At 39.9% G+C, this 13,281-nt stretch overlaps 1 protein-coding gene across 4 annotated transcripts in view; it reads left to right on the top strand.

The window, feature by feature from the left end:
* spire1a (spire-type actin nucleation factor 1a) overlaps positions 1–12,913 on the top strand; it is a 34,078-nt gene extending 21,165 nt beyond the window's left edge. Inside the window, exons 5-20 of one of the 4 annotated variants that reach the window (XM_022197834.2) lie at positions 583–657; positions 767–931; positions 1,069–1,155; positions 1,639–1,768; positions 3,515–3,556; positions 4,474–4,521; positions 5,479–5,633; positions 6,026–6,116; positions 6,282–6,424; positions 7,489–7,512; positions 8,083–8,112; positions 8,832–8,969; positions 9,059–9,129; positions 10,655–10,682; positions 10,793–10,956; positions 11,038–12,913. In XM_022197834.2, coding sequence (XP_022053526.2) covers positions 583–657; positions 767–931; positions 1,069–1,155; positions 1,639–1,768; positions 3,515–3,556; positions 4,474–4,521; positions 5,479–5,633; positions 6,026–6,116; positions 6,282–6,424; positions 7,489–7,512; positions 8,083–8,112; positions 8,832–8,969; positions 9,059–9,129; positions 10,655–10,682; positions 10,793–10,956; positions 11,038–11,299 — 1,653 coding nt within the window. In that variant the 3' untranslated portion in view covers positions 11,300–12,913. The remainder of the gene's footprint in view (positions 1–582; positions 658–766; positions 932–1,068; positions 1,156–1,638; positions 1,769–3,514; positions 3,557–4,473; positions 4,522–5,478; positions 5,634–6,025; positions 6,117–6,281; positions 6,425–7,488; positions 7,513–8,082; positions 8,113–8,831; positions 8,970–9,058; positions 9,130–10,654; positions 10,683–10,792; positions 10,957–11,037) is intronic. The other 3 variants (XM_022197835.2, XM_022197836.2, XM_022197837.2) reach the window with 3 other exon arrangements.
* Positions 12,914–13,281: the final 368 nt, after the last annotated feature.

Raw genomic sequence — 13,281 nt, 5'->3', positions numbered from 1 at the left:
GAAACTCTGGCATGAGTGATATAGATAAGGCTTCGTTCAACTTGTGATGAACCGGAACTGAACTTGAGAAAAGAGCAAATCAGATAACAAGATAGCATGCAGACATGTTTAAAATACACCCAGAAGAATGCAAAAAATTTGTGGGATTTCCAAGTCAACGTACCTTAGATTGTAAAGGATGCACATACTAAATACATCAACTCCAAAGGCTGTTTTTTCAACAAATATGACAAATAAAGTAATCACCCAGAATGTTCAGAAACTTTCTTTTGCTGAAAAGATCCAGCAGACACACATTAATCGCAGTCATTAGTTGACTATTGACCTATTTTTTCCCCCCCTCTGGCTGGCTGTCAACACAAAACGAGATGGATATCGACATGCTCATGTGAAACAGCATCTATTGATTAATTAACCAGCCAGCTATGACAATATGGGCATTTTGCCCGTGCCCTCAATTTGATTTTAGCCGGTCTTGTGAATGCAGTGATGCACGAGTTGAATGTCATGACGTTGCAAGTTTTCTGTCTCAGTTCTTTCGTTCTCCATTTCATGTTTTTCCTTTCTTCCTTTGTTGGCCAGAACCTTCGGAAGATGGAGGGTGAGACTCGGGAGGAACCCGTGAAAGACCTGAACGAGCTGCAAAATGCAGATTGGGTAAGAAGAACATCTGCCTTTTACATGGAGAACCACTGGGTTTAACTTAGTGGTGCATCTGTTCGGAACATAACTGCTGTAATTGTTAAATCGCTTTTATTCCAACTAGGCACGGTTCTGGGTGCAAGTCATGCGAGATCTACGACATGGCGTCAAGTTGAAGAAGGTTCAGGAACGTCAGTACAACCCATTACCGATTGAATACCAACTCACGCCGTATGAAATGCTGATGGATGACATCCGCTCCAAACGCTACAAGCTGCGAAAAGTCATGGTGAGGCTCAACGTAAACATTTAACGGTTTCCTCTGTTTTGGAGTAAACAAAGAAAAACCACCACTTCTTTCTATATGTTAACATTCACAGTGCTTCATTGTCAAGTTGCTGTTATTGATCTTCTGTCTCGTTCCAGGTGAATGGAGACATCCCTCCAAGGTTAAAGAAGAGCGCACACGAGATCATTCTTGAATTCATCAGGTCACGACCCCCTCTCAACCCCGTGAGTAATGAAAAACATAGTGCCAGTAATGTGCCTGATGCTTTTCTCATTGCTGCCTCCCACTTTGACTGACGTTAGCTTCCAGTTGTAGTCAGATTACAGTACTGAGATCTCATGTGTTCCCACCAGAGTCAAATTTCAGTTTGGCAACATTTAGACGATGATACGATGATGACTATCCATATTTAGCACAGCTGTGAAAACACTTAGTCACAGACATCAATATTTGATTTCCACTTGTTCTATCAGTACATTAGCAGACACGGTGCTGTATATGCTGAATGACAAGGTGTGAATGATGAAGGATAAATGGACACATGCATGTCTGTCACCTCAGTGGTATTGTTATCCAAGTGCTGAAGTTTGACTTAAATGACTTAATGTAGCTGTAAGTCATACAGCTGTCATATGAGAGGTGTGAGGTAAAATCTCATGCCTGTCTCCATGGCAATGGAGTGCTCACTCTTGTCGTTGTCATGACAGGTCTCGGCTCGTAAACTGAAACCTCACCCTCCACGTCCCCGGAGCCTCCACGAGCGACTGCTGGAGGACATCAAAGCTGAAAGGAAGCTCAGGCCAGTTTCACCCGACATGATCCGCAGAAGCCGCCTGGGTGAGACACCGACACACACTAATACACACACAGAAGTGATGATATTTACAGCCTGACATAAAAGCCTCTGAACCACAAGCAGTGCTTTTTCTCCCCCATTTTGGCTCCAGTTTTTCATCGCAATGTGACAAAAGTTGAATTTCTTCTATCGTTTATTTTGACAAAAATTGAGAAAATCAGCATGCACATTTCACCAAGTGCTCCCAGGTGTTACATTACTGGATACATAATGGTGACTCTACTTTCTATAGATATGACATTTTAAATTTAACAGGCTTGTCTCTTTTCTGCTCTGTGTGAACACAGCCGGCAGTTCAGCCAAAAAAAATTCTGAAGTTTTGTCACATGACTGTTGGCTCCAGCTGAGTCATGAATTGCATCCTTTTTTTGCACTAAGAAGAGCAACATTTTACATTTATTTTACAGAATCTGGTTACTATTTTTTGAGAGTCTTTAAAAGAGACACGTGACTTTGGTGAGTGAAATATCCCAATAGTAAGATTTGATCCTGATCATTTCCCAGAAGGAAATGAGTGCTTCAACCGTTTCTTTAAAAAAATAAAAATAAAAAAATTTCAGTTTCCAACAGTGCTACATGATGTAATTTTGTTTTGATGATTATATTTATTTTTAATGATAACCTTTCAAACCTTCCAGCAGGTTTTGAGGTTCAGAGGGTTAAACAAAAACTCGCGTGACACACTGTCCTGGACATAGCTCACACACAATTCTCTGGTCTTTTCTTCCAACTATCAGCAACAGCGCGGCTGTCGGCTTACTGCATGGCTGCTCTAACTCATCCACTAACAACGGAAACCATTAACCATGACTTAATCATTCCTAACTGCATTCGTCATAATTACTCTAACAGCCCTCCTCATGCATTCATCTCTTCACTTAATCAGACATGTCGTAGTGTTGAAACAAGGATCACTCTTACTCCAGCTGGGAGCCTTCAGGTGTTTGCTCGACTGACGCTGCTGAAGTAGCTGTTGTTGTAGTTGCTGGTAAATATTCTGTTTGCTTTGAACTTAATTTACATTCATTTTATAAAATTACAATGCGAAAAGCTGTGTTTGAAGCCAGCAGTGCATAGGAGGTCAATAATCTGTTCGGTATGCGTTAAAACCGCTAAAATCTTTAATCAGGCAAACAGCAGCAAACATTTTGTCAGTCTATACCATACAGCGTTCCAGCAGTTCACACAGGACTTCTTTTGTTAGCGGCTTTAGGAAGCTAACGTGGAGCAGCTGTTGCATAATCATACATAGGAGATTGTACAGTATTTCTGAAAATCTGAGATTATAGAGCCTGGATAGATGGGTCTGTTTTAATGACTGGTATGTTTTATAACCATCAGGGTTTTTCCTGGCTCAGAATGGCCCTTTAGGAGGTGACTACACATGACAGTAAGCATGATTAGCGTACAGCAAGCGCAATCTGTCTGTGATGCCTTTTTTCACAGAAATCTTTGCATTTCACTGTTATTTCTGGTGATTTGGTAAATTAAAATGCCTATTATGCTTGATTTAATATAACCACAGTCTAATAACGATTTATTTCTTTCAAATTGTCAATTCTAATTATTTTGCCGCTGGCTAAAACCTCTTTGTGGGCGGCGCCAAAATTCCTCTACACAGGAAAAACCCTGATCAAGGATGATTTCCTGACTTTATCATCCATTGAAACTTTTTTCTTTTTCTCAGATTTGCTTATATTTTGTTTTGTTTTTTCCGTATCTATCAGTCATGCGACCTCTTAGCATGTCTTACAGTTTTGACTCATCAGGTAAAGTTCACGTCACCTATTGTCTTCCTATTGTTGTACCTTGTGCTTCATTCCAGGCTATTTTTAGAATTAGCTCCTGCTCCTCCCTGATTTAAACACATGCCTTTTTTTTTTTTTTTTTTTTTTGCTTTATCATGTTTGTGTTTACAAGTGCATCGATGACACACTACTGTCACTTACTGGCTGCTGTGATAAAGATCTTCTCCACCTGAGGAACAGATGGGTCACCACAGTGCAACTTCATCTCAGGATGTGTGAAATTTTAATGTTGGTCGTCACTTAATTTTACACGATCGGGCAATTTTAGAGGCAGTGAGGTAAATTAAACATAAAAAGCCATAAGAGCATGAACACATATTTAGGAAAATTATGAATGGCAATCTCCCCACATATAAAGGCTACAAAGTTAAATTTAAATGTGTGGTAGAGCTGATAGGGAATAGTCACTGAACCAGAGCCAGTAATGTGAGATTACGAGTCATCACTCTGCCTCTGCAGCCAGTCTGACCTGCTGGTCACCCTAATCCGCTCTCACTCTGGGATGCGAAGAATTACGTAACACTGGTGTCAGCAGCGTACCTCAGATAAACAGTCGACTGGCAGATGAAGGTTTGAATGTACAATTACAGTTCCCAGGGTGACCACGATCCAGATGGATGTACCACAGTAACCTTTTGCGCCGTGGCTGCACTCATTGTCTTCCTCTGCTTCCCTGCCGCTTCCCCTCACGCTCCTCTGCCTCTCTGATTTATGTCTGACTGTAGACCACTGTCACATAGCATCCTGTAATTCACACCTGGTCTGACAGATGTTTGTTGCTGTCGAGTCCTCCCTGTGGTACTAGTCTGGCAGTAGAAATGGAAAATATTGACATGTGTGCTCTCACTGATGTTTATACTCCCTCAATTCATGTGCAGGTGCAGGGAAAAGCATCAGCACCCCTCAGGACTTGTTCCGTAGTTCAGGTAAAGTATCAGTCTTCCTCAACAGTCTGAACCATAGTTTACAGCAGGCTTTATAGTTAGCTACCCTCTAAACACCAAGTTGTTTCTAGGCATATTTTGCTCCTGTCACATTATTAGTCACTGTGGTCTCATATAAAATCCTGCACCTCTATGGAAACAGCACATCCATGGCTAGAGAGAACATAAAAACATATCCTGTATCAAATAATAAAGTTATAATTCCATTAAATTTCTTTGATTATTCATTTTACAAAAAATTAAAAGAAACTCTGTACAATTTCAGTTTTATTTATATAACGCCAATTATAGGTCAAATTGTCTCAAGACACTTTACAGAACCCATATGCCTACAAGAAGTGCCCACAAGTGTTAACAGCACTAGAAAACAAATGGTGGCTCTACGTACTATTCATTTTTACTATTCCTATTTCCTGCCTGCAGTTTAGCCAGAAACAGATGTTTGACATGTGACTTTTGGTTGCAGCTGACTCGCTAATGACTTCTTGGTTGCTGTGAGGTTTGCATAGACAAATAAAATAATCTGATTGCCTGCAAACTTTTTATTTTTGGCAAATATTTAAATGAGACATATATAATTATGTGGTCCTGATGAAATATACAGATTTTTTTGCTTGGATTTGGGTTTTTCTCTGAACCAAAGCAAAAATCACAAATGATTAGTTCGAGGACAGTCAGAAAGTTGAACATCCAGCAGTTATTTCAGTTTTTTTGCAGTTTGTTGCTCTGATAAATGGTGCAATTTCTCAGTTTACAGAAAAAAAAGAAATTAACACGCCTTTTAAACCTGCTACCGGATTTTAGTGTTCAGAGAGTAAAGATAAAGAAACGGTTCACGATAACTTGTGGTCAGCTTGTAATACAACACTGTCCATAATTAAACGTCAGATGTCAGAAACTTCATCTTCACCCTTTAAATAACCGGCCTTTGCCCTACAGACACTCCTGATGCACAGAGGAAGTTGGCTGGCAGCACCCAGTCTCTGGCCAGCGGCACCACAGGACCCAATCAGAGTGGAGGGCAGCCCTTAATCCAGAGGAAGAGGCTGCTCAGAGCGCCCACGCTAGCTGAACTGGACAGCTCCGAATCCGATGTAAGATGTCAGACTCCATTTTCCATGCAGAGTGATCATCCTCTTAATGTGACGGCTTCCTGAGCTGACAGTGCCAGTAAATCTGATGGCTCTATTCTCAACACTTGGTTATGGCCCATATTACAGTTAGTCATAATCCAGTGTAGTATGAAAATGACAGTGGCTAGCTTGCATCCTTTGTGTGTTTGTGTGATCTCTGAAGACATGAATCATTTACATCTGAATTCAGAAAGTGTGGTAGGGTGTGTAAATTGGATTATTTCGGCAAGATTATGAAAAGTATTACAAAACTATCTTAATCAACTTGTTTATATATCTCGGGGAAAATGGACTTCATTCATGCAATATTCAAGTCAGAGTTTCTGAATTTGTGTAATCTGTCTGGTTGGTAGGAGGAGCCCACACGCAGCAGCTCCAGTATGTCCACGTCTTTGGTGGAGGACACATCTCCTGAATCTGTCGTGACATTCGCAGGAAAGAAAGGTATAGTTTTATCTTAACATATATAGTTTAGTATAGTAATATACTGCATGTTACAGTCCTCACTTTGAACCCATCTAAGGTGTTAACACAAACCGTAAAGTGTCCTGTTCTTTAATGTTCCTCCTCTGAAAGTCTTCAGTGCATTTCTCTTTCTCATCTCTGCAGCTCCTCCAAAGTTCTTGCCCGTCTCTGCCACCCCTCAACCAGACAAACGTCGGTCTCCACAGAGGCGGCACTCCATCGAGAAGGAGGCCCCCACCAGCGTCCGTCCTTTTGCACCACCGTCCAGACAGGCCTCCAAGTCTCTGGTACGTTAATGTCAGATTTTCTTCCTTCTGACTTGCTTAGAACGTCGGAATGGCTGAATGAACGAGGCCCCTGAGGTTGATGAAAAGATCGTAACATTCCAGCTGGGTTTGAAAATACTGAATTGCAGATTTTACTGTAACAGATGCTTAAATTGGATGATAAAACTGACATGGTAAATCATCGTCTTCATTGATATTACTTAGATTATCGGCTTAAATGTCACTTTTATCAGGGTCTCCAGTCAGTCAAAGCCTTCATGGAATATAAATGATATAAATATGCCAGAAGAGTGGAAAGTGGTTGTTCAAAAGCATTTATGAATATAAATGTTTTATGAACTTACATAATTCCAATAGACAGAAATGTTTCGCATAATTTGAATAAATGAAGCCGATTACTGTGGCTCCATCTACCAGTAGCACCGGATATCCTCATCCTGTGACTGCTCGTATATTAGCAGTGAGGTCACTGGTTGTCTGAGTACCTTCATGCTGGTCGTATGATGCTAGTGAGGTTGATGGATGTAATTGAAACCACAGGACAGCTGCTGTATGAAGCAGATTTAGATGGAACTGGTTTACTCTCACAACTCACTTTTTTTTATTGGCAGAGCTCAGTTTCAATCAGAGGAAGATATCAGTAGAAACACATGTGAAAGCCTGGAATAGACAACTTTTGTAGGGCTTCATATTTTATGTTTTACCCTCAGTGATCATTGTTACTGTCTTAAAAATGATCCAGTAGACCGTACAGACAAGTAGCAATGTGGAGTTTATTTTGTTGATGATTCAGATTAAAGGCTTTCACTTTTAAAAAAAACAAACATTTTTCAGTTTTTGTTTTTTATTTTCTCTTTCTATTTTTACATGAACAAACAGGTTTTGCTTTTCATTTCAATATTAGGAGCTGAGCTTCTTTAGTGATGTAAAAGACTGAGACCTTTGCTCCAGTCCACCTTCCTTTCTGCTGTACCTTTTATATCTCATTAGCATGTTTATTCTGGTTAGCTGTCTTGTCTCAAAGACTTACTTGCAGTTGTTTCCTATTTTACATAATGCTGCAGCTGATGGCGGATCCCAGCGCCAAGGTAACTTGGTCAATGTCCTGTTGCTCCATCACCATCCTTTTCATACACAATTCTGTCTCTATAGCATTTTTAAAAGATATAATAGTGAAGTAGTAAAGGATACAGTATCGAGGGTTTGTGGAACGTTGACATGATCATTTGACAGCAGCTTGTGGTCCTTTGTGTCTGATAACTGCTGTCATCTCTGTGAACTCCTTTTAAGATATCATATGACTTTTCCATCATGGGACTCTCTTCTACAAAGCTTTGCTTGTTGTCAAATTAAATGTCATACGGCATATGACAGAAAATGACAATCAGTGGTATGAGTTCATGCAAGAAGGACGGTCAATGAAACACTGTATGAACTTTTTTTCATCTTGTTTTACTGTTTTAATTAGATTTGTTGCTATAATCTCTTTAGCAAAGTTGGATATAACGAATTGCATAACTAACAGACAGAAAATATCCCTTAATGAACTTATGGAGTCTCATCTGGAAGTTGCCAAAGTACATTTGGTAAGATTAACTTGTTGGAATTTGAAGTCCTGTTTGTGTTTGATTGTCCTGTTCCTTCTGTCTGCTGGTCAGGTGGAAGCTGGCAGCAGTGCTCAGGGCACGGTATGTCATCATCAGATCCTATCATCACAACCAGTGTGTGCAGGGAAACCATCCAGAATGCTGTTTAATGCGATAGACTTGTAGTCTGGTGTGAACTTGTGTCATGACTGAATGTGAGATCTGTGGTGTGCTGAAAATGACTCGGGGAAGGTTGAAAAACATACAAGAGAGGAGAGAAAAAGCAATCTATAAACATTAACAGCAGGAACTTGGTAAAACATCAGGAAACAATCTCCCTGAGAAATTTTCATTTCTGTTGAATTGAGTGTTTTGGGAGCCCCAAGCTGTGCCACTAATGTCCATGAGTGACCTCAGCTTGGAGCATGATGAGGATCCACTTACTTACTGGTCGTCTGAAAATAACATAAGTTTGATTAGAAAACAGTCATGCTTGTTGGTCAAAGAATAAAGCTGATGGAAAACCAGAAGTTGTGGACCATCATCATGGCTGCTTTATCACCCGGAAGTTGTGCGTTTGTTTTCAGTGGAAGCACCTCTTTTCAAAAGGCTTCTCATCATCTCACTCTGCATTTGGTCTTTTGGTGAAGCGGTGTGCAATGGGTGCTTGTATTTTGCATTTCCCTACATTCATCTGGTGTCAGTCCCATTGGCAGCAGATACCATCACTTATTGCCGTTGCACATTCCTGCATTATGTGTGTCCTGATCTGTAAGTAAATAAGCTCAGTTTGTTGATTTAATGTTTGTGTTTTCCTGCAGGAGGAGTTCTGTTACCCAGTGGAGTGTTTGACTCTGACGGTGGAGGAAGTGATGCACATCAGACAGGTGCTCGTCAAGGCCGAGCTCGAGAAGTTTCAGCAATACAAAGACATCTACACCGCTCTCAAGAAAGGAAAGGTAGAAACCATGTGGCGAGTTTTGCCTTCAAACTGATAAACGCATCAGATACTTTGCACTTTTCTCATCCCGTTTTCTCTCCTCTCAAGCTTTGCTTCTCATGTCGGACCAAAAGGTTCTCCCTCTTCACCTGGTCCTACACCTGCCAATTCTGCAAAAGGTAAACTGAGTCCTCGCTACTAGAACTAGTTAGCTTAATAGTAGGGCTGGGCGATATGACCAAAATTTTATATCCCGATATAGCTTATTTTATATCCTGATACGATATACATCACAATATAGCATATTTTTCAGGTGATAAAAACAGTTGCTCGTGTTCGAGTCTGTTGTTGGGACCGGGCAGCGGCATACCTTACAAAGTACGGTAGTCTGATCCTTGTCGGTCTTTTTAAATCCAAACCACCGCCATATGACAGACGTTCCCCCTCTTTTAGGTACAAACTCGTCGGTTTGAGCTGGTTGTTCGTCATCTTGTTGTTTAGATTGTTCTTCTGAGTCAAGTCCACCGTCTTCCTCCATAGCTGTTTATGTTTTAGCTGCGTCACGTGCCTATAAGTCTATGGCGTGCCTGGGCTCGCCGTAAGGCACGTTGGTGACGTGAAATACTGCCTTAAAGGGTGTTTGGCGACACTGCGATATAAACGATAGGATCTTCACATAAAGCGATAGACATTTTCTATCGTCCAGACGATATCTATCGTCATATCGCCCAGCCCTACTTAATAGTGTGTCATCACAACTTACATAGTGCTGCTGCATATGTGAGAAAACCGTATGAAGTCTCAAGAGGGGGATGTGTGAAATCTGTACCACAGTTCTAATGCCATAAGTTAAATTTGATTATTTATCTTGCAAAAATATTTTTCCAAGGGCCCAGAAGTGTTACAGTACTGTAAAAAACAAAAAAAAAAAAAAAAAAAAGTATCTACATGCTACAGATATTTTACAAATTATGTTTTTAATTTGTTTTCATACTTGGCCTTTCTGCTGCGTCAGCACAGCCTGCTGTTAAGACCAATTCAGTCCAAAGGTCTCTGAATTTTTGTCATGAGCCTGTTGTTTGCAGCTGAGTCTCTAATGGCTTCGTGGTTGCACCAAGGAGTGCCTAATTTTTAGTTTTTAATGAAATATGATTATTGCAAATGGTTTATTTTTGACAAATGTTTAAAAATGTAGAATATATCAGCTTAGATTTGTTTTAGTTTTTCAGTGGAACAGCACATATGGATAAGTTATGATAGGACTGCCAGAATGTTGAAAATGATTCTTCCTGTTTTTGCATTTTATAAATAGTGTAATTTTGGCATTTCTAATATACACTACCAGTCAAAAAAATTGGACACACCTTCTCATTCAGTGCTTTTTATTTATTTGTATTATTTTCTATATAGCAGATGAATACTGAAGACGAACACGTTTTTGGTTTCAACATATTTCCATTGGTATTCTTTTATACTTTTGATGTCTTTAGTATTAATCTACAATGCACAAAATAATTCAATATAAACCACTGAATCAGTGGTTGTGTAGACAACATGCATGTTAAACCTGCAGACAGGTTTAGAAGAAGAAAGTTTTTTTGTTTTTAAACGTCTGGACTGCAGTGCTGTCAGTGAAATACTCTCTTAAGTGGAGCATCTGTTCAATAATGTCCAACTTACCAGTTATTTCTTCATTTTCTCCAGGCCTGTGTGTTCCCAGTGTTCTACAAAGGTAGGAGGCTTTTGATTTCTGTTTACCATGCTCCCATACACCTGTAAATGAACACCGCTGATGAACTCCACGAGCAGTTTTCATTATTTTTCTTCATCCTTTTGCCTCAGATGCGGCTGCCGTCTAAGCCCTATTCCACGTTGCCCATCTACTCTCTGGGCCACGGCGGCATGGCTAAAGAAGAGGGCGGTGCAGCTTCTGCCCCCGCAGGGCCACAAAAGCAGCCGTTTGGACCTGCACACAGCCGACACAGCCTACGCAGAAGTGTTTCTAAGTACGTGAAAGCAGAATGAGCAGGTTTAGTGCTGGTGTCACGCTCTGTCAGGATATCTATTCACTATTTCTTTGTTTTCAGATTGTCCAAGCACAGCAGCAGCAAAGATAAACAGTCGCTGGATGAGCCGGAGCTGCCCAAGGAGCTGACCGAGGACTGGGTGGCCATGGAGGTCTGTGTGGACTGCAAAAAGTTCATCACAGAGATCATCTCCTCCAGTAAACGCAGCCTGTGTGTGGCCACCAAGAGGGCGCGTCTCAACCGCAAAACCCAGTCGTTCTATATGTCGTCGTCCAACTCAGTCAACTTCAGGCCCTCAGAGCGCACCATCAATGAGGTGTAGGACTGTCCTGTGCGCTTTGTTAGCACCTCTACCCAGACCTTAGTCATTCAATAAAAAATAAATAAAAAACATCCCCCTGATGCAGACTGATGTACTGCATTGTGTATATGAATGGGGATTTAAAAGAAAAGAAAATGAAGCGACCTTGAAGCCAGTCCATCCCCTAGTAAGCTAGCAAAGGTTCTTATACCTTATCCCCTCTCAGGAAAAGTTGCTATCGTTGGTCATAGCTGGTCAGGACTCTGAACCAGCTGCCAGATAACAAAGGACAGCCATGTTTCAGTAAGTGGCAGCGACAATTCAGGGCATGTTTTGTAAAAAGAGCTGCTGCTGATGACGCCATTATGAAGCAGGTAGGGATGTATGCTGCCATAGAGTGGACTCACATGATACAGGAATCAAGGCGACAAAATGTAAATAGTTCCGAGGCCCAACCTTAATCTTAGCTATCCGTACGTTTTCTAGTTCCTGTTTACTTCTAGCACTCAGGAAGAACAACCGATTGTCTTTTGACAGAAATGCACTGTAGATCCTCGTGTCAGGTCTGCTGGGGTAGATCTCTTCCTGCTCCTCTGCTATTCTTCCAGCAACAATTATGCCAAATGTTACATCTTTCATTTTTGTTTTAGCCACTTTAAATGCATATTTACTCTAATCTCATGTTGCTGCGATGAAGTGAGGAGATGTGACAAAAAGTCAATTATTTTTCTGGGTGGGTTTTAGTTTTTAGGATAAAAATGTATATTCAATTCTGTGCCTGGTGCCAAAATGTAATTTTTTTTTCTCTGAATGCCTTTGTAGTCATGGACCTGCTGTACATATTTGTCATAAACTAAACGGGGGGCATTTTAGGTTAATTTAAGGTTTGGTCTCTTGCCCCTCCATTCTCCAAACAGGGCAATAGAAGCACAGATGTGGGGTTTTGAATGTGTACAGGCTGTAAATCTTCACGGTTGCAAAATGAAAATTTAATATAAAATACTGAACTAAGTCAAAGTATAATTTTTCCATGTTTCTAGATTTCTTTATTTGAAATTGTTCATTTGTTATTAGTTCTATATTTCTGTCATAAGATTTTATTTCTATGTTTGTATAGTTTCTAAACTTCTCAATGTTAAGATTTTAAAAAAAGTTAATTAAAAATAGCACTTTTTATTTTGAAAATGTATTGTTTATGTTGGGTTTTTGTCTTAATAAGTATTAAAATGTTTATTTTTCAGTGCCATTTCCCAGGATTCCTCATGAATGAAAATGTGTGTGAATGTTTGCTGGTTGTTTCCAAGAAATGAATAATGAATAAAGCACTCCAATGAGTTGAATGTAGGCATTTTAAGTGTAAAACTGTCATTGAATAGGCTTTATGAACATTTTATTCCTTTTAAAGAACTCTGTTATTCACAGACACACACATGCTCACATGGTGTGTTTTGTGGCCGTTGTTACCAAATGAACATGAAGCCTAACCAGCCTGGTAAAAAAATTGATGCCATGTTTAAAAAAAAAAAATCCATCCAACAAGTTTTATTTTAGACCTCTGTTAGGAATGTGTGCATGCTGTACCGTGATCTGTTTGTTTTTATGACGGTAAATACAATAAAATCAACATGATTCTTACGTTTGTCACACTTGTACTGAATTTTGAGTTCTGTGTTCGATTTAGTTTGACAAATGTGCAAAGTTGTATTAGACAGCAGAGGGCAACAGAGGCACCATAACAATGTTGGCTTCATATCAGCCTGAAGGCTTGGAGACATCGGGTGGCTGAAGATTTGTACTGCAGGCTGACTGTTTCACTGATTCAGGATAGATGCATTTGGGTCAATATATAATTGAGGGACTGTTGAAGTCCATGGGTTATATCTTGCATACATTATTGTTAAAAGTAAAAAAAAAAAAAAAAAAAACAGTTTATTCTGTTCATTATGATCATGTCTTTACAAATTCCATAATTACTTATTATGGAAACAATCACTAATAAAAAT

This window comes from Acanthochromis polyacanthus, chromosome 11 (assembly GCF_021347895.1).
Source record: "Acanthochromis polyacanthus isolate Apoly-LR-REF ecotype Palm Island chromosome 11, KAUST_Apoly_ChrSc, whole genome shotgun sequence".
In the NCBI taxonomy this organism is placed as follows: domain Eukaryota; kingdom Metazoa; phylum Chordata; class Actinopteri; family Pomacentridae; genus Acanthochromis; species Acanthochromis polyacanthus.
This window is presented reverse-complemented; position numbering and strand designations above follow the sequence as displayed.